The 27,360-nt window shown below is 31.8% G+C and overlaps 1 protein-coding gene across 2 annotated transcripts; it reads right to left on the bottom strand.

The window, feature by feature from the left end:
• Positions 1-10,530: 10,530 nt before the first annotated feature.
• On the bottom strand, positions 10,531-23,938 carry LOC148278406 (dual specificity mitogen-activated protein kinase kinase 4-like). Of its 2 annotated transcripts, XM_088231436.1 has the most exons (9): positions 23,646-23,923; positions 21,011-21,254; positions 18,454-18,483; positions 16,501-16,650; positions 16,238-16,382; positions 15,633-15,802; positions 14,816-14,945; positions 12,481-12,698; positions 10,531-11,471 (listed from the first exon to the last, which is right to left on the bottom strand). In XM_088231436.1, the coding sequence occupies exons 1-9, from the start codon at positions 23,677-23,679 to the stop codon at positions 11,339-11,341; spliced, it is 1,254 nt and encodes a 417-aa protein (XP_088087562.1). In that variant the 5' UTR covers positions 23,680-23,923; the 3' UTR covers positions 10,531-11,338. The 2 variants fall into 2 exon arrangements, with proteins under 2 accessions (XP_088087562.1, XP_088087563.1); XM_088231437.1 differs by lacking the exon at positions 18,454-18,483 and having other exon boundaries at positions 23,646-23,938.
• Positions 23,939-27,360: the final 3,422 nt, after the last annotated feature.

Raw genomic sequence — 27,360 nt, 5'->3', positions numbered from 1 at the left:
ATTCCTTATATCAAAATATTTTCTGCAGATACTATTTTCCCTCAATTTAGGGGATAAGTTTGCGAATTAAAGTATGTTTACTGTTGATAATGACAGTTGATTATAGGCAATATGTCAGGGCCGCACTAGGCATCCATATGTGTGTACTGTTTATGAAGTTTGTTCTATTGGTCTACATAAATTGGTTATGTTTTTTATGATTATTTTAGTTTTTTATTGTTTATGTAAATGATAATTAGGTTAATTACGTTTTTTTTATTGTTATTATTATGTTAACTTTGTTAAATAGCTAATCTTAGGCATGTTTCACATTTTGTAAAATGTTTCCCTCGGCACGGGACACCAGTGAGGGAACATTATTCTGGAAAAAAAAGAATACAAACAATGTAAGTATAAATAAATAAATATAAATTTTGAGTTTTTATTGAGTAGAGGTCGATTAAAATTTTACTCGAAAATAGCAACGTTTACCTTGAAATCAGATCTAAAATGACGTATCCCAATTTCAGGCCGCTACGACTCACCATTTCGGAGATGTGACGGACAAACAAACAAACTCAACACAGGACTTTGGTTCCATGGAGTTGGGATTTATGTCTTAAATGCAACATATTGTGAATAAAATGAATAAATAAATAAAAAAATAAACACATACATGTTTTTTCAGTTTTATAAAATAAATAAAGGCGAATTGTAGAAAAATAGATTGGAATAACCCTGCAATGATAAATACACAGGTACATATTTAAAAGTATTTTCAATGAAAATAATATCCATTTGGCAATTCTCGACCTGAGTATGGCCCATTGTTTTGCTGCGAACTGTAGCTAACTTAATACCCAATAGTCATAGAATGGTTTTCCTATGTTTGGGCTCCTCTCTAGGTTACGCATTATTACTCTGAGAGTATAGTCTTGTACAGTAATTATATTCGAATGAAATTTAATTTTTGCATGCATTTTTCATTTCCTCAGTTTTACACTTTTTTGTTGCTCCCTTGAAAACGTAAAACAGGGGTTTTACGGTAATTAGCTTTTAATTTCAGCTATTTAACTTTGCTTAAATCAAAAGATGGAAGAGTTGAAGATATACGGATGTGGCCACATAAACCAGCCAATGACAGGTCATACGCCCCTGTAAATGTCTAGATTCCCATATTCCTTCTCTTAAATGTTCTCCGGCTATATTGTAATGTTAACCTTATTATTTAATGACTTGTTACTTTGCGCAAAGGTGCCAATTTGATCAAACAGGTATTAAGAATTTAAAAATTATAATCAAAAGTGTACATTCGAGAGTTCACAATATGTGTGGCACTTTATGCTCTGAAGATAAATATTTTAATATTATGGTATGTATTAGGGTGATGCTTAAAAGATCCAATTTTTTTTTTGTTTCTTTTCTCTTGAGTCACCCTTTCATTTTTTTACTACCTAATAAGAGAAACTTAAATGAATTTTTTGAGAAAAATTTAAAGGTCGCTACTAAAGATTTAAAAGATCTAACATTTTCCCAAAAAGTGATTATTTAAAAAAAATTGTATTTAATATAAACTTATATTTTTTTACATAATAAAAACTAAAATGAGGTTTTAAGGTCCATATATGTTACCCAAAGCTAATTTTGTATCATATATGTGTTACAATTTACTTTCGGGGTGTGAACAAACAAGAGGAAAATTAGACAAAAACCAAAGATGTTTACAAAATTTCTTTAATTGACACAATTTAAAAAAAACTTATTACAGAATTAATATAAGCTTATATTAGTTGTTTAGAGTCCCCAAAAAGATTTTGATGCACAATTGACACGTAAAAAACTCAATATGCAGACAAAAAAGTTGCTTTTTTGTAGTTCGGGAACTTTTGTCTGAAGGACTTCACAAGAAGCAAAATATACTGCTTCGGGTCTTCATCTAGGGTCAGTATTTTGTTGTACTCTTGGATTAAGAACACCCCTCTCTCTGCTGTATCATTGACTACCTTAAATTTTGTTACTATCTCATTACTTTGAATATATTCCTTGTCTTTGATCCAGTCTTCAACTTTTTTCTTGAGGAAATCGGAGCTTAATCCGGTAATAGAAAAGAATCGTTTAGTGTTACTAGTAACAAAATCTTCTAGATTTTTAGTACCAATGTTTTCAATGTCTACATTAATTCTTTTCCGGCGAAAATCAGCTCCTTCTTTCTTTAGAGCTTCCGCCATTTTCTTCTTAGTTTCATTACCCACTTTGTAGTCAAAAAATGATAAGGCGATAAGTTCCTCTGAGACATACCATAAATGGCCACATATTTTATTTATTGCTTTTCTAGCTATGACAGGGTTTACATCCTAATACTTCTTTACATCTTTGAGGAGTTCTAAGTCATTTCATGGGGCTGAACAAGCGGATGGAGCTTGGAACCAATACTTAATGTAGATTAAGACTGTAAAAATACAGATATCTCGCAAACCTTTTTCCTCATGTTTTGTCAATCTGAATTGTTCTCGAAACAATAATATTTTCAGATAGTAGATAGACTTTGCCATCCAATGTGCTCGGTGAAGACCAGCAGGCTTTTTAAATGACACGCCATTTTCTAGTTCTCCTCCCAAAAATACAATGCTTAGTTGCAAGAGTTCCTTGTAATCATCTCTGGGCTGATATTCTGTCAATTGTTTCTTAGCGAAATTGATTGTTTCATCTTTCACATCTTGGAGCTTTTCAATAGATTCTTCATCAGTTTTTAACGTCGTATACTCTTCTTTATTGATTGCCAGTTTTTCTGAAATCTTTTGAATAATAAATAGTCTGGTCCAGACGAAGGTCCAATTTCATTTTAAACAACTGATTCCAGCATAATTTCCATAATGTGATGCCTACATGCTAGCCAGAGCATTTTCTTATCCATTTTCTGCTCAAGTAGAATACAAGCCTCTTTTTGAGACCCGGTATTAGATGCGGTTGTGTCGAAACTCATACTCTTTACTTTATTGAGTAAACCCCATGAAAAGAGGGATTCATCGTTGGTCTAGAGTGAAGGGAGGGGTTGTGTGGTTAGATTGGAGTCTTCCTGGCATATAAATAAGTGAGATAAGGTTTTTTTATAATATTAAAAATAACTAATGAAAATTATATAGAATTTTATCATTTTTTTATGAAATTTAAAGCCTGGTAGCGACCCCTAAAACTTAATGAAATCCAACAAAATTTTAGTTAACACCATTTTACATATGAGAGAGCAAAATGGGAGGGTGAACCGTTAAATTTTTAAGCATCACCCTAGTATGTATGTACTTAGTAGATAAATTACTGTGTTTTTAAAAAAAATAATTGCAACTTATTTGCACGATCCTGGACCTAGTATTTTTGTTTGTTTTTTTCATTTTAAATTATATATTTGTACAAATGCTTGCAGACTGGCTGGATTTCCTCCCTAGGGAGTTGTTCATATTTAAATTTATTTCAACAGAGAGGGAAATTTTTTTGAGGAGGGATATGGAAGTCTAGGCATTTACAGGGCTTATGACCTGTCATTGGCTGGTTTAAGTGGCCACTTTACACACTGTGTAACATTCACCATTCTGCCCATGTTTGAACATCCACATTTCCTCAACTCTTCCATCTGTTGACTTTTGTGAAGTAAAAGAGCTGAAACAAGCCCTGTAAATGCCTAGACTTCCATATTCCCTTTTCAAAAATTTTTCCCTCTCTGTTGAAATAAATTTATATATTTGTAAATTGTTTATAACCTCTCTATAAATAAAAGTCCTATTGGTGTTAATAAATAAATAATCAGAACTTTATAACACTCTGTTAAAAAATACTAGGAATTGATTTGATAAATAAAACAATTTGATAACCTTTCTTGCATTTATTTTATATCATACACAATATTTGCAAAGAAATCACCCTTCCTTCAAGAGATAAGTCAGGTTAACAAACCGTCAGTTTCAGCAGACTACACTAAACTTTTCTGGTACCTCGCAGATTTCCAATGAAAAACCACTTCTAATAAATGTGTATGCAAATCGTCAGTAATCCACAGTGGAAGATTACATTGAGAATTGAAAAATTAACATTAGATATTGGATGAATTTAAGATGTTCAAAAATATACAGTTTCAGAATATTTAACACAAAAAATAATTAATTATAATAATATAATTAGCTATCACAAACACATTGCTATTCAGAAATGAAAGTTATAAATGTGACAATTATGTATTTAGAATATAGAGTTTTAACTTATTTCATTATCAAATTATGCATTAGTTATGCTTGTGATTACAGTTGGAAATTCCTGCAAGGTAATTTATTAACATGAATGTTTCACCTGCTTGCGATGCATTAAATTAACAATAGTGTAGAGATTAAAAATAGGAGGGGATAAGCACTTAACATTATTTCAAATAAGCAGCAATTTCAGCCAAATATCGCTCATTTGCTGTAACGAGAACGTAGTTTAAAAGGCATTTTTAATGCCTGCGCGTTTGTGATCAAAGTGATCACAATAAAATCAAATAATTTGTGTTTTATAGTGGGGATATCGAGATGTGTTGTTTTGGCAGTGGAAAGTACACCTAATTAGGTACCAATATCTACACATCAATAAATAAAAGTACATATTTAAAAAATGACTTTGTTACAGCAAATAAGCTATTATATAACATACATACATACATATTATATAATGCAAGGAACAATAATTTATTTACTATTTATTGTTTATATACATACATAAATACATTACTAAGGACTGTTATTAGATATCTAATAAGAAATAAATATATTTTATATTATGTAGATCCAAATTATAACAAATTGACCAACAAGACAGACTTGTAAGTTGTACTGTTTATTAGTTCACAAAATTATTGCTCAAGTGACTTTGTAACACCAGTTATTTGAAAATTCTAACTGTAAAATTTTATAACATTTCAATACGTTTTATATACCGCACGAGGGTACGCAAAAAACTTCATCAAAAGAGGATTGTATTTACAATTTGAATAATTAAATCTAAGTAATATAAATTTGACATTTTACGATTGGGCGTATTGATGTTTCATAAAACATTAAGCCAAATTCACTTTTACATGTGTTATTTTTATGATTTCTCAATATTGGTAAAACTTGTGAAAAAAGGAGTCCATAAAAAAAAAAAAATAGAATCATGCTAAATATGTATTATCTTAACAAATTACTTATATGTACGCTTATTGGTTGAATTATTAAACTATCGATCATTTATGATATAATGTAATATTGATTGAATAACAGAATTTTTGTGGAAAGAAATCTACTTTTTAAAAAATAGATGTTTAGTGTGTCAATAAAACCATGATTGCAAGTGAGGAATTCAAATCAGTTTTCTGAAGATTGAATTTCAACATACAACCTTGTGCCTTTGACATGTTAGGGCATATTGTCAAATAAATTTTGATGATATTTGACAATACACACTTTCAGAAACGTTAGATAGTAATGATGAATACATTTAATCTTGCATTACTTTCTACAGATTATTTACAGCAAAAATATTTGTATGATTCTTCATAAGACGTGATTATTTATTAAGTATTTTCCTAGTGCTTGTTAAAAAATATATACACATGACTCAACATAGAAGTGTTAACTCCGTAAATGTAAACTTATTCTATCTTAAGAAAATAATTACAACGATTTATTTTCACAGTAATGTATGATGAATTACTGATAAATTACAGAGGAACTGAGAGTCACTATTTTAAAACTAGAATAAAAATCTAAACTATGAAATGATAACAAGATAACCATCCATTGTGGGATAATGAATTCATATTGTCCATTCAGTATAAATGTTGAGTAACTGAGTAGTAGGGTAAATTAAAGAATTAATAACTATGTGTGATTATTTCTAAACGGGACGGGTATTATGGCTACGAGGGAGGAAGTTCTGCATATTATTTTTTTATACTTATTTAGAGTTTACGTACTTTAAAGAAAAACTGTGAACTTACAATATTATTTTAGGTGCATTGTATTGTATAATAATATAATAAATGACATATATTTTTTTATACTGAATAGACAATATTCCACTATCAAATATTCTGTGAATGCCTAGCAATTGAAAATATAAATGAATTCATAAAAGTATAAAATTTCTGATTGCCTATACAAACAAAAAAAAAAATAATTGAAAATTGCACGAATTTAATAAAAATACAATGTAAATAATAAAAATGTGAGGAAACAAATATTCATTTATATTTTTTTTTACATATTTTATCTTAGATTAGTGCTAAAAATCAACTATCTACGGCTAGTAAACCTTTTCTGGTTAATCGGTTTCACAAAACCGTCCTCAAACGCTCCTAAACTAGACAATGATTTATGTATAAAAGTACTGTAACAAAAGTATAACGTACACAATATAAACGATATCAAAATTCTACATGTTTCTAAAAGGCTGGCATTATATTCATATTATAAATAACACGCTTGTTTACATATACGTACACTGAAGTTTTGATTAATCCTAATAACAATTTATTATTAGTGTTACTGTTCAACAAACAGTTGAATGATTATGTACTTAGGTATTAAAAACTATATAATATTGTCGCTGCTTTGACTCAAGTTCGTATCTAAAAGTAAAAAGTGAATAATGAAAATAGTTTGATTGTTACAAACCATTTTTTGGTAAATATAATAGTTAAAGATACGAGGTTGAGTCAAACCAAAGATGAATTTGGTGAAACGCTCGCGTGGGGAGCATCGAAAACAATAAAAGGAATTTGAATAAAATTTCACAACGGTTTAGAATTATTATAATTGTCGGAGTATTTTCATTAAATGCAGCTTCAGACAGTGAAGAAGTTTTAAGATCTAGAAATACAATTATAAATATACACACCAGCCTAAGTTCGGTGGCAACTAGTAAATGTGTATCTCACTGCAGAAAGTGAGAATTTTCTTACATGGCTTATTAAAATGCTCGATGCATTTAAAACTAATTTCCAAGGCAAATATTGGCTAAAGCAGCGCATCTCATTTTTAAAACATGCTCCACGAGATCAACACGACATACACGAGAATACTTCACAACCGCCGCCGACAGGCAATTGAGGGGGTTAAAAGTGAAAACACCACTGCCCACGATCACTGTTTTTGGGAATACCAACAAAACCAGCAGTGAAAAGACTATTTCTTTTAAGTTCAACGTGAATAGTCTCTTCGCTACTCGGTATACCACGCACAAGTTGCAGATTGGACTTAAAAGAAAGTCTTTTGGCTGCAGGTTTCGTTGGTTTTCCAATAAACAGTGATCATGTACAGTGGCATTTTTGCTTTTAACTCTCTCAATTATGCAAAAACTATTTCTAGATCATCTCTAGTAGACAGGTTTTAAATAAAGTTTTTTTTTACGCAACAAAATAAAGTTGAGATAATGTTAAGACTTTGAAATATGTAATGTTTTCAACAGAGGTGCGATGATTATTAAATGTGTATTTGTATGCATTTTATTATAATAGTGGCCGTGAAAGCACTCATTTGTTCAATGGAGTATACTGCGTATATGTTTAGGAACAATCAGATAGTGGTCAAAATAAACGTGGGTAAAGAATAGCTTTTCCCAGGACCTCTTAACTTGGAATTCTCGAACTGCCTGGGTGACATTCTTTTAATACCCGGTCGACATACCTGTCGTACAACTCCTTTTTCTTCAGTGAATTTTAGAACTGACTATCATTTCGTGTACTCGCCTATCCTTGGACTCCGCACACATGGTAATGAGTACGATTAAAAGGCTATTTGGTTCTGGACTCGCTAGTTATAAAACAAGTCTGAAATTATTTTTCTACTCGGAATATAAATTGAAAATGTGATTTGCTTTTATATTTTTAATAACTTATGTTATTATGATAATTTTGCTATTTTAAATTAAACTTTTTAACTTTTTGCAATTTATGTCGTTTACGTAAAATAAACAAAATCAGTGTGCTAGCAAGAGTACATGTGGTAGTGAGAAGATACAGCGGGTTCCGTACTTTATTACAGTTTCTTTATTCCATAACTCGCTAATTAATAAATATTGCTCCTGTTACTATTTTATAAGACACGAGCAAACTTAACAGCGAAAACTATATTGGTATTATTTCTTACAAAAAAGTACTAGTTAACGACAGAACTTTTTATTGATCATTCAAAACTTTATAGTCATAAAAACAGGTAGAATTTTCTTTTATGTAAAAGGGATTGAGCCGATGGATAGTCATAAATAGATATATATTTATATTTTGACAAATTAAAAGAGAAAAATCATTATTACAGAATTAATGAATTCTATTGCTGATTTATCAAAATATCAATGGTAAAAAATGAGCAATTAATCACCGCTTTGTTCTCAATTTATTGTAAAAAAAAACAAAGTTTTGCATGGTCAGTAAGAAGAACGAAAATAAACTGAAATTAGGTATATTGACTAAATTAATTATGTCTAGCTAATTTTTGCATATAATGTACCAAAAGGTATCTGATCAAATCCTCCACTATTTCTGTATCACTATTTAACATTACATCGGGATAAATATTAAGTACGGTAAATTATAGTACACTTGCCAATGATCAATAAAAATTGACAATAAGATACATACATTTACGGTAGAATAGGATTATGTATTTCTGTTTTATCATCTTAACGATTTAAGACAAGAGATGGTCAAAGGCTTTTTTAATTACAAATAGAAATTGAACAGCTATGCCTGTATCCGTAAATGCTAGCAATGCGTATTATGGGGATGAATGAAACACTCCGGTATTATCCTTATGAGGAAGTCGAGTCAAACAAGTTGTAGATTTATTTATCATTGCCCAAAGGACGTTTTGATGTGGCGATTGTGTGATAAACAAAATAATAAGGGACATTAGAGAGAATCTACGAATAGCGTAATAATTTTGTACTATGGTTTCATATAATTAATGGCATTCAAATAACCCAGACCTCTCTGAAAAGTAAAAAAAAGTTAAGGAGGAATTATTTTAGATTTCCAATTGTCAATTTCCATTTCATAATCATAACTTACGTAAGGTATATTGTTACGCTACTTCATCCCTGTATCCATAATCCCCGAGGGTCGGTGTTTGATCAGCTATATTGAGAATTTGTTAACCAATCGGCAATAGTCAAAATGTGATAATTTATTTGAACCTAGCTCCAAGGATTAAGTGATAAAAGGTATTAGAATGAGGAAGTTTAGCGTTAAAGGAAATTGAATTTAAAAGAAAAAAATACACAATTTGAACTTAATTGAATGACAAAACTTTGATTGATCTATGAAAAACAAAATCAAAATATCGCTGGCCCGAAGCAACAGTGATATAAACCCGAAATTTCCAATTTTGAGATACACATGCAGATCTGTTCATAAATGAAATAAATTAATGTTTTCAAATATAGAATTCATAATCCAATTCAAATAATTTAATTTAGTCAGACCCTTTGCATACCTCAAAGGCCGATTATCTCGGAATATGTTCTTCAGAGATACCCCACTGTTGCTTTGGACTAGCGATATGTAGTTTTACACATTTGAAATGTGTTTTGTGACATAATCAGTCGACCATTTTCTGTTGATTAGTGGGCCGATTATTATTTTATTATTATTTTAGCAATATTCATTAGTCAAATTTAATTACAAAGTAAATAAAAAACAACTGAGCTGAACACATACTAAGTTCTCGTCAGTTTTTGCAGTTCTGTTTACTGATCAGTGAGCATTTAATTATTGCAGTCATCAGAGTATTCCATTCGTAAATTTTATTGATTGAGCTGGCATTTACTTCGTAACTCTTCATGATAAATTATTATAAAATAAGAACTTTGTCTTAAGTGATATAAACGTTTATTCTTTTTACCACTACTAGATTCAGAGGCATATGAGTAAATTTGTTGAGACGGATCCCCGTAAATTTATTCCCGTCCTCCAAGCCCGTCTTTAAAGAGTCTGGTTGCTGCTACCGAGCGGAGAGCGAGGGTTCTCATATTGCCAAATCTTCCCCTCCAAACTCAGGTCTTTATCTCTTGTAATGCTGTGATGTCACACTAGTCTAAATCCCACACAACTTGATATATCTCTCTTATTTTTTTTAATGACAATGTCGTAATTTTTTTAATGTTTAAAAGGACATTCTCATATCGAATTTGGAAAGTAAAATTTGTATAAATATGCAGGATAATACAAGAAATATTTATCCTTACTACTTGTAATAGGAAGAATTAATGTGACACTAATAGAGCAATAAATCTGCATAAGAGAGAACACGAAGATAGAACCCATAACAAAAAAGACACAGACGCTGTTCTGTGGCCGGTGTTTGTGTGAAAGAGATTCAATCGGCGGGGGTGTACACACGTAGGATGACTGGCGTAGTTATGATTTTAAATTTATTTTGCTATAAAAGGGCTAAATTATATTATAATAAATTATGGAAAAGAAATCATAAAACAGTATGTCTGTATGTTTTTTCTTCTTCAAATATCTGAACTTCAGAATATTCCCTCTTTTTCTTGTAGTAAAACGACGTTACATCACCGCGCGCAAAGGTTTTTTTGCAGCTTCTTTTGTCATATAAAGCATAATATTCACATAGAACGTGTATAGATCATTCATCATCTGCACTGCAGAACCTATATCTATAAATATATATGAGATCGCCTTAGACTCAATATTACACTGTGAATAGTATTAAATATTAGTTTTGTATCACCCATAGATGAGAGGAGTGCTCTCCCGAAACTAAAGTTGAGTTCTTCAAATAGAATAAACGTTAATAACACTAATATTAAAACTTTTATTTTACAATAATTCATTCATATATCGTGTGTCTGGGTGGTTGAAGAATACAACCATGTGTGTACAATAGAACTAGAATCTTGGATAAGTATTTTCGACTCAATGATTATTCCCAAAAAAATCATAAAAAGGGAATCAAGTGGAGAAAAGTTTGCCTTAAAGTGTAGTGGTTGGTGCATTCACCGACCATGCTTGAGGTCCTGAGGTTATTTAATATTTCATTGTCTCTGGACTGGCACCTGGAGAAAAAGACTGATCACCTTACCTTCCTGTAACAGATGATCGAGATTCGCTGGATTTAATTTATAAGTGCAGTGCCCTATGCACTGATGGTGATGATTATATAATGAGAACTAATTGTGTAACATATAAATAAAAAAAATCAGGCTTGAATTATAAATTAAAAAATTGGAAAATTCACTAAACTTCCTCATAGTACGGTGGCTGGTGTGACCGAGCTTACAGACGCAGCTTGGCCATAAGTTTCCGAGATTGGCTATCTCGGGATGCTAACTGCTAGCGATCCATTTCATCCAGTATGCTGGCGACGTAAGCGGCCACATCGGGGTTGGCGCGTTCGCCGATTTTTATGAAGGGCAGTTCCAAGAGACGGTTGTACTTTGGCCGCTGGTTTTCTTCTTTGATTAAACTGAAATACGAAATTATCAATTAAGGCCCGAGACACGAATTAGACAGCCGTTGATGCTAGGCATTGTGGCTAGTCCGAAGCAGCAAAGATAAACCAGAAAATTTAGATTTTGAGAGACATATGCAGGGCATATGTCAATAAATTAATTAATTTTTTTTTTTCAAATAATAAAAATACTGAAGTTAGATAATTAACCTATGTGAAAATAAAGAATTCATAATCTAATTTACAAAAACTAATTGAATTCAGCCAGACCCTTTGCACACATCAAAGTCTGAATATCTCAGAATATATTCTTCAGAGATATCTTACTGTTGCTTTGGGCTAGCTGGTCCCACGTCCTGTCATTTATTTTTATTAAAAATTAATTATTATTTTAAGTTTTTTTTTAATAAGTCAAAAAACATAGCGGAGTGTGTTTTGAGAAATGTATATGTTTGTTAGGTTAAAGATGTATGTTACTGTCACATTTAAAATACATGTACCTTCCTAAGCATAAATTGAAGTTGAAGATCTCAAAAATAAACAGTGAATTTAAATAATTTTAATTGATTTTAGTTGATTTACTTTGAAACATTTTTATTTCGAGGATCTCCATTTTTTACAAGGATTTTAACCTGAAAACTGAATATTGTGAAGCAAAAGAGATTGTGATTTTTAAGTATTCGTTAAATATTTAGAAAAAATATGGGGAAAATATTGAAGTATCGGGTTTCTGATATTTGAAATTGTAATATCGAAAAAATATCGAACATGGAAAAAACACAGTGAGAAATTTTAGTGGTTTTTTTATTTATGTATCATGTTATTAGTGCTATGATAATTGATTTTTTAATCTAGTCAAAGAGTTTTTAGCCAGGATTTTAAAAAGTCTACTTCTTATCGAATGGTTATCCATTTTTAAAATTGTGTTTGCAAAACAAATAAAACACAAATTGTTTCATCCCAGTACAGCAGTCTTCATTTCATTTAGTAGTATTTGTCTTGTGGCTGCATAAAGGCTTCTCACCAAGTGTTTACAAAGTTGACAAACTCCGTGGAGAAGCAGTCCTTGGGGGTGAGACGAGGCGGGTCCCCCTGCACCACCTGGGACAGCTGCTCGAACACGGAGCCCCAGCGCGGGTAGGGGAAGCGTCCTGTGGCCACCTCCATGAGGGTGATGCCCAGCGACCACACGTCGGAGCGCACGTCGTAGCCACGCGCGCGCATTGGGTCGATACGCTCCGGCTGAAATATTCGGAAAATACAACTTAAATCCATTCACACAAAATTTTATTACAGTCAAACTTAGTTAGGACTGAATTTGCTCATTACACGAGTTATATCCAGAAAGTGAGTTCTGTTTGTATTTATTAAATTCATTTTGCGTATTTCAACCAAAAATACTGTTTATTATGCATTACCCAGTGTAAACATGTAAGAATTAAACCAAAAACCAAGAAACAAGCATGTCATTTAATATAAACTATAAAGAAGTTGCAAATTGTGAGGTGCTGATCCGGCACCTACTGAGTTTACAACACTTGGATTTTTTTTACATGCAATTTCAACCATGTGTGTGATACTTTTTCAATGTTGCCGGCGAAAACACCAATTAGGTACTTGGGAACTTACAGAGTGTCATATACGTCATCCGATCCCGTACCCAGTTACATCAGTCAATTGCTGCCCATTTGGATTTTATTACTTAGGTTGTTGTTTAAAAATTATGTTTTTACACGATTTAGGATTTTTCGCTTAATTGTTGAAATTTTTTTTTCTGTATGTCTGATAAGAAGCTCATCATAAAAGTGAATAAATAAACAGAGAAAACCATAAACTAAAATGTCAATGAATGTTTTCTCATTACATCTGAGATCTCGCTATTTCTGTGAGCGTTATAAGCAAGTTTGAATGGATTTCAATGTTAATCTTATACCATTCAAAATTCGAATGTAATATTTTAATATTCTGATGGTTGAGAAACCATAAAGATCTGTTGCTCGATAAACATAGAACAACTTATGACCTGAATGCATCAATATCTTGTTTTCGTTGTATTGTAAACTGAAGACACGATCTGGACTTCTTCGGTTTAAGTCTACCATGGTTTAAACGAGCACTAAATAAATAGTCCAGATCCTGTCTTGATGTCTAAAATCAAAGATTTTTTTGTTTCGTCTATTATATTTGTAATTTTGACTTAATGCCAAATGTATTTGGTTTAGACCAGTGTTTCCCAAAGGGGGGCGCACGCCCCACCGGTGAGCCATAACGCCTCAGAGGTGGAGCACCACGCTTCAGAGATGAGACACATCGGCATTCCACATATAAAGAGGAATACTCATCGGTCATACAAAAAAAATGCCCGAGATGTACGAAATTGTAATATACGCCAAATTGTATTTAAAATAGAATGAAACTCGTTACAATTTCAATAATTATCTAAAAACACAGAAACTGTGCAGGATGTAGGAATAATGACATGGATTTGTGAAGAAAGTAACACAAAATATCCTAATATTACTTTGCATGCCAGAAAATTATTATTACCATTTCCCTCATCTTATTTGGTGGAATGTAGTTTTAGCGCCATAAGCGATTTACTCATTGAAAAACAAAATCGATTGGATTTAACTAATAGAGGTATAGAGGGGGACCTACGACTGAAATTAACTAAGCTAGATCCGGACATCAAATTTCTTTGTAGCAAGCGTAACTGAATTTAATCATGAATTAGGCATAAAGATTATGTGTGTTTGTACACAATTTCAATTATCACTTGTGTTTCATTATTGTTTTCATTTTTATTTTATTCTACTTAATTACATTCTCAATTTGTGTTTTGTAATCGTTCCAGTTATAATATATGTATTAGAATAGGTTTCATTTGATTCCATTAGGGGTTCATATGTTTACAAACATATTACAATATGATTTGAAAATTTACCTGCTGTTTAATTAAAAAAGATGCCGGTGGGGCATCTGACTTTTGAAAAGACTACGGTGGGGCATGGCATAAATAAGGCTGGGAAACACTGGTTTAGACCCAAGAATCAAACCATAATAAAACAATATTATTCCAATGAAAACAAATTTTAACATAAAATATATCCCATTTTCGCAAGTACTGTAAAAAAGGATTGTGTTTAGAATTATGATTGGAAAACGGAGATTCAAATCTTGGCCATGTTTCTGCTTATCGGTTTTCCACTGGCTTGACATAATAATTCAATAACCTAAAATAAGTCCTGATCCTGTTTACAACAGTTTGTTACAAACATGTTGTTACACTAGCAGCATGAAGCTGATGAGTGCACAAAATAAACTCGGTTAGTAAAATACACATAAAAACTTGAGCTTACAGCCATATAAGGTCGGCATCCGGCGTCTCGAGTCCTGGCAATAGAGTCGACCAGTTTCCCGGAGATTCCAAAATCACAAAGTTTAATATTTCCGCCACGATCCAATAGAATATTTGATGGTTTAACATCCCTAAACAGAAAAAAAAAACATTTAAGCCAGTATTCAAAAAATAAAATAGTTTTCTTTGTAAAAAATAATTTAATTTTGATATAATCTGAATCAAATTCATGATAGGTATTTGCAATAGTTACTCTTAACATAAATTTATGCATAATTTTATTTTATAAATACTGGGGATAATATCAATGAATTCGCATTATTGTGCCTTCCCGGCCAGCGGAAATGTGGAGTTTAGATAATACCAAAATGAATTCACAAACTTAAAACAATGAACACGTGTGATTTATTGAATATTTTTTTAATAATACCTAAATAAATAATACTATCAGCGAGCTTGAGGTGATTTTTTATGAAAATGGTTCTTAATAAATTATCCTTTTTTTTAGAACTTGAATAACTGCAATCGAAATATGAAAATGATTTCAATCTAGAGTGCGTAAGCACGTGAAAGGTTAAATCCGATTTTAGAGGAAATTAATCAATGCAGTCGAAACGTTGGAATAATAACAATGCAGAGAACGGCGGCAGTGCATTACATGTCTTTTTAATTTTAACTTAATTGATGTAATTTATTTTTATGCGGCGTTTGCTGACTGCTACAAACTATGCTGCGGCTGATAAATTTGATACTCCGGCCAACCCCAAGGAAAATTGGCCCAGACTAGAAAAGGTTGCCCATGCCCGGTGTCAACTCACCTATGAATAATATTTAGTACTTCTTTGAGGTAGTTTAACGCTTTGACAGTAGCGACAGTTATTTTGGCAATAATTGGTTCAGGTATTCGCCTTTTCAGAGTCTCATAAATGAACTTGTAGAATTTGTCAAGTGACGTGTCCATTAGCTCCATGCATATCCAGCAGTCACCCTGGGAAAATACAAATGCTCCATTAAATATCATTTAAATTTCTACATTATGTTATTTTTTCAATGAAAAACATGACACTAGAAAGTTGTTCAGTAGTGCAATTTCATCATCGGTAGCTCTTTGACTGATTGGTTCGGGGTCTCCACTGGAGAGCTGGAAAGCTCAAAACACCAAACTTCTGAGTTTCTCTTAAATAAACCTTTAAATATATAAAATCTTAAAAGAGCCTAGTGTATTGACAGCAGAGAATCGAACATAAACCTATTTTACAGCGTCGGTATGAGCAGTTTGATTTGGTTAGTAAAAAAAAAAAAAGACTTTTTGTAATTGTGTTTAAATTATACTTGTACATAAAGGTAATGTTTTTTTTGTGACTACAGAATGAAATGAATAGTCCGCAAATAAATGAATAATAAATACAAATTATAAACATACTTCTTTAAATAGTGCTCCATAGAATTGCACAATACAAGGACAGTCGTTACTTTTCATAACTACTTCCAAATCCATCAATAATTGTTTCTGTTCCTTCTCATCCACAGTAGATCTGATCCTCTTCACAGCCATGACGGTTCTAGTTCTGCGAAAGAAAAAAAAAACATTTTACTAATGTTGAAACAAAATGTCCGACCATCGTTCATACTACAGACAGGTTTTACTGAATAATGGACAAAAAATAAATAAAGTGATAATCTTACTTAGTATGCACCATCTTGTTGACGGCACCGAATGCTCCCCTTCCAATTTCCCCACGATCCTGCAGATCCTCAGCTGTAAAGTCGTACGACTCGTTAGCGTTCAGCTGAAGTTTGCCGGTTGAATGCATCGACTGGATCCGAAGCCTTTCCCTGCATAATAAAACATATTTTGTTGTATTTTTGTTTATTACTAAAATCGTCATTTGATTCATTGTCGTAACAGTGAAACAGTCTTATAAACAAACAAATGCATTATTTCAAAAGATTTAAGAAAATTGGATGTGAATACAATATTAATTTGTATTTCCATGCATTGAAAAGTTCCATTTCAATGAATAATAATTAAAATATCAGTCAGGTTCGATTCCCGGTGACAACACTAAAAATAATGTGATTTTTCTCAAGCATGAGTGTTTTGTGCTGTAATTCACCACAGTAATTAGGCCTCCTGGCCTGTTGTGGTGCAAAAAAATATTTAGTGAAAATATTATAAGATAAAAGGTTTGATATGCACTATAACATTTTATAATTAAATTAATCACCTTAACAAATTACAACAGGGATGGAAAAACTTTTTAAAAAAGGGACCTGTCATTGGCTGGTTTAAGTGGCCACTTTAGACACTTTCACCATTTTGCCTATGTTTGAATAATCTTAATGACTCCCCGGGGGGTGAAATCCAGTATTTTATCTACAAACATTTGGACAAACTCAAAATATTGTAGATCAATAAGCAATTTGATTAATGTAAAAATTGAATTAATTGAAAAAAATATATACATAGTACGATGTTACAACAGAAGAATTATGTACTTTGATCTAAATCATTACATCAACTAACCAGCTGAAAACACCGCATATACCTTAATTAGTTAAGCAAACTTGAGGCAATGTTTGCTTAACGGTAAAGCGTTTCATTTCTGAAAAAAGCCAAGTGGGTATTACAATTCTCATATGAACAATAATCATCATCATTCCCTTCATCATCGCACCTAAAGGTGAATAGGGTGATTCATATTTAGTAATCATTTTTATTACATTGGAATTTATCATATTTAAGAAAAAGTTATTGCTATTATCTGGAATATGGAAAAAGGTTTTAAAAATGTACAAATATCCATTTATAACATAAAATTGTTATTAGCATTAGGTTCAAAATTAATAATATGTATGTAAAGGAAACGCGTTCCGTAATTTTTTAAATTTTACAGCGTTCCGCGTTGTCGATAAAGCAGTGCTTCACAGTCAGAAGGTAAAGCAGAAAAAACCAAGATGGTGACATTACATCAGATTTTTACATGGCCGAAGTAAATAAAGAATATAGATTGTTGGAATAAATCATAAAAGCAAATAGGGAAGAGATTGAATTACTAAACTTAAACGTCGTTTCTTTGTTTTTTACAGGTAGGAGTGTTGATAAAAAATGTGTTAGTTTAGTTTGTTTTGTGATGTAAAACTGATAAAGTAAAATTTTGTTTTTTACAGAGCAACACAAGTATTTTATTAGTCAATCAATTGAAAGGAATTAATATTATATGTATACCGCAATATCCAGTTTGGTTGTACATCAATATTCACATATTTATTTGGTATTTATATTGTTAGGTTTTTTTAATAACACAACACAAGGGTTTTTCAGTGGATCTGAGTAATACCAAACGTAAAATTTGTTATGTTTTATGAATATTGTAAACATACATAGCTATGACACACAGGTAAATCATATTGAGGCTGCTTTCAATAAAAAAAAAATTAAAAAAACTTAAAAACTTTTCTTGTCGTAAAAACATATTTACAGTTTTTTTTAAACACAATTAGAAAAACAATAATTAATATTATGATGGGAGAACATTTCCATAAGGTTTATTGTACAATGGCTTATTAATGAAGCATTCGCATGTCGGGAATATTAGTTGCCGAACAAATAAAAGGATTGTCAGAATTACTATATACCTTAATCTACTGCGGTGACTTGAGCTGTGACTGAAAAAATATGACATGTATAGTAAAACGTTTTCACAGGAAAAATATTCTGATCAGCAAAAATTGCAAAATTCAGTTGGGTATACATGATTTATATCACATATTTTCAATAAAAAAAAACAACAAACCATCACGCAGTTTCCCCATGGAAGGAGGCAGAGAGGATAGCATGCCACATTACTCTTATAAACATTACTTGTATACTGACCTCGCATCCTTTATATTCATACACCTTTTCACGCACGCTCGACGATTTATCTGATTATTCAATTTATTCATTTATTACATTGCTACAGCAGTAAGGCCCCAAATAGACACATGAATGCACCCATTCAAGGGGAAATGTCCTTAATTTACAATGTTTACATCCACACATTCAATATATTCGACGTTCTCTACATTAAGTACTCTAACTGCATTGTTGACGACCTGAAATTTTTCATTTTTGTGTTATTATAATCACAACAAAAAGTATCTATAAAGACATACAGTTTAAAAACATATAAAATTCAGATATACAGGTTAATTAATAACAAAATAAACTATAAGAAACCCTTTCAAACTCTGTCCTGCAAAGTATGATTTGCAGATATAACATTTTACGTGGTGCACGTCGTATTACCAAACAATTGAAGACACAAGTTGATAAAGGACAGCAAAAATATCCGGGGTTGAAGTTTTAAACCCGGGTATAATTATTGATAACATAACACTTTGATTCACTGTCAAAATCGATTTTCTGCTACTTTTTGATAGTGGAGTTGGCTTTATGTGAAAAGGCTGTATATAAAACCTTCATCTATGTGAAAAAAAAACATATTAAAAAAAAATTGCAACATAACGCCTTTATTCATTCACGACACCATTTGCAAAAATCAGATAGGACAATATTGATAATACTATAATTAATTATCAAAATTTATCATTTTAAGTAGATGCTGATTTAAGTAAACAACAATATTTTTTAATTTTTAAAAATAATTGCATTCTTAAGCTTTACCCAAATATTACAATTTTGGGGCAAGAGCGCTTGAAAATGGCAGTCGAGTTGAGGTAGAGTAGAATTCGTCTCTGACTTATGATCCGCAAATCTGTGACACTATTCACGGTACCACGGCCCAGTTCATAATTTTCTGTATTTTATTTTATCATTGAACCGTACTTAGCTTAAAGAAATGTAAAAGGTAAACTGGGTAGAATGCGCAGGATACTTTTAAAGACGGATCATTGAAAGAGCATTTTCCTCAAATTATTTTTAGTGTGCTATTTACATATTCCCAAGGAATCGCAAATGGGTCAGTATGACATGCCAAGATTATTTTAATATTTGCATTGTATCGTAACAGCCCACGAGTAAAAAGGAACACAAGTAGATAGGTTTATACATACACGGGTTTTGTTATCATAATTTTTGCTATGTTCATTTCTTATAAAGATGAAATTTTTTGGAATTCAAATTTCTTGTAAGCACGTACATAAACAAGAAAATTATTTTGGAAAAGAAATACCTCGAATGCTTACGAGATAATAGTAAGTAAACAAAATGTATGATTCACTAATAAGATAATATCAGATGATAACAGAACATAATGAGTAGAAATTCTAAAATGTTGTGAAATTTTCTTATTCCAAATGACTCGCAGAAATGGAATGTTTTTATGTTTCCATTTTCCGTTAGTCATAAATAAGCATGTTAGAAAATAGAAAACAAATTGCTGTAGAAAGGGGTTCAAGCCTCAGACCTCTGGTTCTTGCGTCTGCAACACTACCACGAGACCGCAACTTCTCTCATTTGTCTTTTATCTGAGTATTCGCTTTTTGATTTTTGTCTTAGAAGTTTATGTAATTTATTGTGTTTCGTTGAAACATTTTTGTTTACATCTGTTAAAGTAAGTACTTTGCTTTTGTCTATGATTATCAAAACAGCACTAAACCACCTTTAAAACTGCGAACCTAGCGGTCTAACACGGGTAGAGTGAAGACCATTTCTGCATGCAAAAAACGTTACAGCGGTAATTAAATCAACCAGGATGTAGTTAGTCAAAAAACTTGGTGGAACGTCAATATGACGGTCTTCACTTAGCAATGCTGGAGGATGCGGTTTAGATTGTCCTGGGTTTGTTTTCCTTTTCCAACTTTTTTAATTTTGACATAATTTGAAGGAAACGTTCCTTTGGAGGATAATTCTTTTGGGTGCGTTGGAGCTTTACCACCATACCCCTGTGTTGCAATTGGCGCCCAACGTAGCGTATTGCATGGATTGGACTGTGACCTTAGTAAATAAATAAATAGTTTTAAAGTTCATATGTTGGTTCTAGTCAGACCAGTTATTTATAAAAACAAAATCATGGAGATATGTCAGTGTTCTAAAAGAAAAATAAAATATGGTTAAACTGCGTTCATCACTCAAAACAGCCAAATTCATAATTATGAGTATACTTCTGGGAGTGTGACATGTACAGCGTTCAACCCTAGAGGAATTTCATCATAACTTTAAGTTTTGTATTAAAAATAAACAATGTCTTACCGCGCGTTAGCATCCGGCAGGACGTCGGGCATGGGCCGGGTCCTCGCGTGCGAGAGCCTCTGCCGGGCCCCGCTGCAGGGGGGCTCGGCCGGTTTGCCGGGGAAGGGGAGGAAGGCCTCGGGCGGGGGGAAGCCGCTGGCGGCACCGGGGGCGCTCTGCAGACTCAGCTTCAGCAGGCGCCGCTTCTCCGCCTGAGGATCCACCGCTTGGATGTCCAGACGAGGTATCGACGGGCGACTGCGACCTGAAAAGAGGGATTCTTGATTTACCATGTCAAAAATAATGAAAGGAAACTAAAATGAAACATAGATCAATAAAAATGTACTGGCACGGATAGTGGAGGTCGAGGCGGGGTACATGAAAAATGAATTGTGTCATTTGGCCAAACCAATTTTTAAATCTCTTCTACATAACAATACTTTAGTTAATGTTCACGTGTTTTAAAATTTATATTTGATATAAATCATGTAATGTGATTCATTAACCGTTGGAAAACACCCCATTTGCTAATAATTCTGGCAAACAATATTTTTCATTTGTCACGAAACATCTAGTATAGATATTTATCTAAGCTCTTTTTCGCTCAAAATCAGCCGTCCAAGACGTAGCAAAAATGTAGTTCCATGCATTTTTCAATTTGTATAAGTGATTTGATATTATATTTTATAGATCAATCCATTATCTCTAGACATCACTCTAATTTAGATGAAATTTCAGAACCCCTTTTTATCTGTTTACCTTTCCTTTATCGAATTATATATCAATAAATATATATTTTATTGAAGATGAGCTGAACCTGGCAATGCTTTGCTATTGCTAGATCTGAGTATATACTTATATTTAGATTAAATTAACACAATTGTATTTGGTTAAAATTAGATATGTACATATAAATTATGCTAGGGAATTTTGATGAATAGGTATTTGGACATCATTTTTCTGTCACTGTCTTGCAGATGCCTCCCTGATACTGTGCGAAAAAGACAACTACATGTCAGACCTTTGATGCCTAAATAAAATTGACATTTCATCGTTCCGTTTTATGCACCTCAAAACTGAACCGATTTTTAAAATTTCTTTCGACAGAATGAAATCTCTGGTATCTGTACATTTTGCGTTTTTCAAAAATAGTTAGCATATTTGTATATCATGAGCCCGAAGACAGCAGATAAAACTGGACATTTGTACGGGTTTTTGGATGGTTCTAGTTCCAAAAATAAACAATATATCAAAAAATAAATAAAATAGGGGCACGCCAATGGTAAATATCTCTAGTATGCAAAGAAATTACCGCCCTATCCATTGAGAAAATCCGGGAATACGTTTATATGAAGAAAAGTAGGACCACATTTCCTCTTAAGATTAAACATTATCAAGTATAGTTACAAAACTTACCTTTATAATGCTTTTACATAACCATAAAAAACGGGTTTGATGTTTTTAAATAAAACCATCGACCTATTAATACACATAGACGCACCCTGAGCCCTCTAAAATTATACTCAAATCATGCCCAACGCATATAATTCCTTCTAAGGAATATCCTTAAAATGAATTTATTGACACAAATATATTTTGAACAATTTAATCCGTTGCACTCTGCTCTCCCTTGCAATACAAAGAAAAATTTAAGATATTTTCAGTGTTTCAAAACACTGAAAATGTTTTAGATGTTATATAATTTTTTTGTCTGTATATTAAGTTTTATATCTGTATTCTCATTTGTAAAAAAAATAAAAGTACATTAAATAGTGTTCCCGGCGTGGATTATCCCCAGCAAGGACAGATTATTTTTTTAGATTTTATATTTTTTTAATGAAAATTTTTTTTAATATATATCATGTCCAGATCAGCAAAGTTGGGATGACAATTCTTCGAGGATTTTTCCTGTTCTGGGATCAATAATTTATTTAGAAATATGCAGTTAGTAATAATTTAACAGGCGATTATTACATTAAAATAAGGGATACATTGATATGGATTTCTGTAGATATTTTTTGTAAAGGAATAGCCCGCTAAGCTTCTACTTTAGAGGCTTGTCAGCAGGTGGGAAAGAGAGGATATGGAAAGAAGTTATGAAAAATACAACAAAAATAATTTGGAAATGCAAAGAAGCAGTTACATAAGATTGATTAAAATATTTCATTAAATTGAACAATTATTGTGTTGCATAAATTTGCAATTTTTTAAATCTTTGCAGTGGAGGGAAACATGTCATTTTGCAAGCAATCACGACACCGTGATATTTGTAAAAAAAGATTTTAAATCAAGCAGGAAAACATTCCAAAGAATAAAACTGATAATTTCGGGGCATAAATTATTGAGTAAAATGAAATCCTGAAATGTAAGTACATCTACCCCTCGTACATTGCAGATTTTTTATAAATACCTAAGAACTAAAAAAAAGAATGAACTTAACACAATTTAATACAAGTTAGTCAAAATGAAGGAATGCGGTAAATATTATTCAATTTCTTGTAAATTGATAAGAAAAATGACATAAATTTCTGACCTGTCAATCGCAAGCGAATCACGGTTTATATGGACGGTACGTGTTTTAACTAAAATGAGCGAAGCTCAATCACTGAGACAATGAAACCGTTGAAATAAATGAAATAATAATAAAACCGCATACCTTGATCTGAAGAATTTCCTTGATTTTCTGCCATTTTGCAGAAAACAAACACCCCTTGATGACACCCCGGAATTACTTTCTAGAGTTTTCCTTAAAGAAGTGTTTTAGCTTGCCAGAAGAAGAGATTAATATTTTTGGAAAAATACTCCATTGTAGACGTTAGAGAACGTCATATTGTGTTTAATTAATGAACATTATCCAAAACATTGAATCTAAATTCGCTATCAACACACACATACGCACATCACGAACTATCAAAATTAGTCGTCAAAGTGACCAACTGAACAAACAGTAAGGTGATTACTTCGTTAACGAGCTACAACAACTTAAGGATATAAACAAGGCTTTTGAAGTAGCTACGCAAATTTTATTGGGGTAGGTTGTTTACTTTTAGTATAATAGCGTGAATATACAATTTTATATATATTTTTTTTACAAAGGATGAAAATAGCAGTAACGGAAACAGAAGCATGATATTGTTTTTGTTAGCAAGTTTTTACTTTGAAACTTATTTCAAGGTTAACTTTTTGAAAACATGTGTGTAAGAATAGTTATAAATTAAAATTAAAAAAAATAATTTAAACCAATCACGTAATATAATGTCAGTGTTACTCAATTGACTGATGCAAAAATTATCCAGAGGTAATGTGAAACAAGTTAACTTATGAATCAACAGAAAAAGAAAAAAATATTAGATGTAACAAAATTAAGAAATTCTTCAAAGAGAGAAAATATGAACTGTAATTGGCTGAATGCGATCACTAGACGCTCTGTAAAATATTATTTTTAAGTTTTATTCATACTCGTTTTATCTTTTTATCAGATTTGTAGATTTTTGTTGGGTAAGCACGTTTTTAAGTTTTGTCGAGAACCTGTAGCAGGAAAATCAGAAATAATTTCTAGAAAAAGTTTGGGAAATGATCATTGATTTTTAGCATGGCTTTGACCCTAGTAAAGTTTAATAAAATAACAAAATCATGCAAAGAACTTAAAGGTTCTAATTCAATTAAAAAATTACTCTTGTAATTAAATAATGCACTGAAGATAAACCATCATCTTCATCATCATGATTACAATAAATTAGAAAGAGATGTACATATTTCGAAGATAATATTTTAAAGTATCATCAATCAATTTCAAAGTGGGTACTCGAAATATGAATTACCTGCCAATCAAATAAAATATGCCAATTTTCGTACCGAAAATTATAAATCCATAGAAAGGCAGTGCACTCTTAAGTTTTGATCGGTTTTTTCTAATAGTGCTCGATTCAATTTATATATATGTCAAAATTTAATTTATTATGTTTGGTCTCTTTTTTGGAATGTAACATTTATAACATAAAAAAAAGTAGATTGGATAGAACAAAAAAACATATATCAATTAAGTAATTCTATCAATAATTTTTATTTTTATATATTTTTTATTATTTTACAATTTAAAAGATACTGTGACACTGGGGTGTCCCGTGCAGAGGGAGACATTTTATTTCATTCCGAAACATGCATTGTTAAACATAATTAAATCACTATGCACAAGACTCTTTCCTCTATCATTCTTGCTCAAACTGTAATGCTATTTTTATCTGTCGATATATTTAACGTGTCCCTTGATTTATTTCAAAATAAATTAAGACTCATTCTTTCTGGCTGCGATACACTCCCACTTGCTATTTAATGATGCTCATTGTGTGTTAAAAGTTTTAAAATCGCCGGAAAAACGTCCAATGATAAATGCGTAATTAAAGAACCGCGCATTAAAAATAACATGAAACATGAGACCCACGGACAAAAACAGTGAAATATATAATTTTTCTATGACTTTGATAGTATTGCCAATCTGAATGTTGTTTGGAATTAACCACTTTTTTGGATATTTGTCATGCGCTGATTTAATTCGGCGGCCTCCGTGGTGTAGTGGTTAAGACATTTGGCTCACACATGGATGTTTCTGGGCTCGATTCCTGGTGAGAACACAAAAATTAAATGTGATTTTCTTAAGGCTGGGCGTACCGTGCTGTAATTCACCACTGTAATTTGGCCTCACGGTCTGTTGTGGTGCCAAAAAAAAATTCGGTCTTGTGGAAAAGTCCTGGGATTAAATATAAAAGTTTAAATAAAAAAAAATAAAAAAAGGAATTTTCTCCATATTTTTATGTATATGGTAATGTGTTGATCATCACCATATGACTTTCGGATTCTGAAATACCATTCTTGACATAACAAGATTCCAGCAAGTTTTGTCAAAACTTGTCTCTTCAAATTTGTCATAACAATATGCCAGCAACTTTTGATAAAAACTTGTCGCGTCAAATTTTCCTTTTCAACCTTCCATCAATCTTAAATCAAGTTTGTACCAAGTTTCACTGCTATCTGGGGTGTCTTTTGAACATCCCTATCTAATTATCATAACCATTCCCTTTCCGCACCTAATGGTGCATAGGGCTTTGCATTGGTACACCAACCGCAGCGTATCATGATCAACTTTGTTGCATGAAGGTAATATGATCAGTCTCACGCTTCAGGTACCAGTCTAGGGACTATGAAATATTCTAGTGGGAAAACATCCTTTTAAATTAGTTTTTCATATTAACCATTTCGGGAATCGAACCCCAGATCTCTTGAATGGTAGGCAAACACACTGACCATGACACCACGAGGTCGACAATATCATATTCCAAAACTGATTGACAAACTGCATATTATATTTTTAGAAGTTCTTTAAGGCTGACTATATTTCGTATTAGCTTAATTATGTGTTTATTTATACAACTATAATTTTATGTAATTCTCATCCATTATATTTGTTTATTTTATTTATTTATTTTATTTTTGCACCACAACAGGCCAGGAGGCCCAATTACAGTGGTGAACTACGTCACAGAACACCTAGGCTTGAGAAAAATCTGATTAAATTTTTGTGTTCCTACCGGAAATCGAACCCGGAACCTTCCGTGTGCGAGTCAAGCGTCTTGACCACTACACAACGGAGGCCGCCAATTTATGTTTGGGTACATTTTGTAATTAACTTTTTTTTGTTTCAATGCTAATTAATGAGGAATATCAGAGGTATTTTCAAGAAACTATATTTGTTGATGGACTATTAAACCAAGCAGAAATTAAAAAATAAAATAATGTATAGTATTATCAGCGCTATGATTTTTTAAAGTTTTGTATTTTTTAAATTACTTCGCGTGTAACGTCTCAAGTTCTCTTTTCCCTCTTCGCGATGAGTTCTGCTGATTGTTCAGTAAACATACCGTAAACTGGAAATCTATCACAACTCTTTCATCATTAGTTGATTCGGAATAAATAGTGACGTCATGGAAAGTAGATAGATTTTTAATAAAATCATTTTGGTGATTTTTTCACACGTTTTTAAGAAACTTCGCCTTACAATTAAATGCTCTATTTTTTACCGCGCGTAAGAAAATTTTTTTATATAAATTTTCCTGTAGGGCTGAAATTTATCATTGTAATTTATAAATATGTAACTACTTTAAAAAAATCTTATTATATGAAAAAATATACCTATGCATGTACATACATGTATTGAAATTACGTACAAGATTTAAACCTTTTAAATCTGTATTATCGATTATTTATTTATAGAATTCATTAGTTCGTGGTAATTTGGAATTTGGATCTGTAGTCTGGTCACCACATTACACAACTCACATGAATTTAATTGAAAATGTACAAAAAAAATTCTTCGC

This window comes from Micrasema longulum, unplaced genomic scaffold (genome assembly GCF_059751315.1).
Source record: "Micrasema longulum isolate JH-2025_06_02 unplaced genomic scaffold, ASM5975131v1 h1tg000886l, whole genome shotgun sequence".
NCBI classification, from domain to species: Eukaryota; Metazoa; Arthropoda; class Insecta; order Trichoptera; family Brachycentridae; genus Micrasema; species Micrasema longulum.
Note: the sequence above shows the minus strand (reverse complement) of the source record. Positions and strands in the feature narration are given on the sequence as shown.

What these genes read in the sequence shown, in the direction of transcription:
- LOC148278406 (XM_088231436.1), bottom strand. Translation starts at nt 23,679, where the DNA reads ATGGCAGAAAATCAAGGAAATTCTTCAGATCAAG. An exon ending in AACAAGATGGTGCATACTAA is followed by an intron (nt 16,383 to 16,500) that starts GTAAGATTATCA and finishes TTTCTTTCGCAG; the next exon opens with AACTAGAACCGTCATGGCTG. An exon ending in GTCAACTTTGTAAACACTTG is followed by an intron (nt 11,472 to 12,480) that starts GTGAGAAGCCTT and finishes TTCGTATTTCAG; the next exon opens with TTTAATCAAAGAAGAAAACC.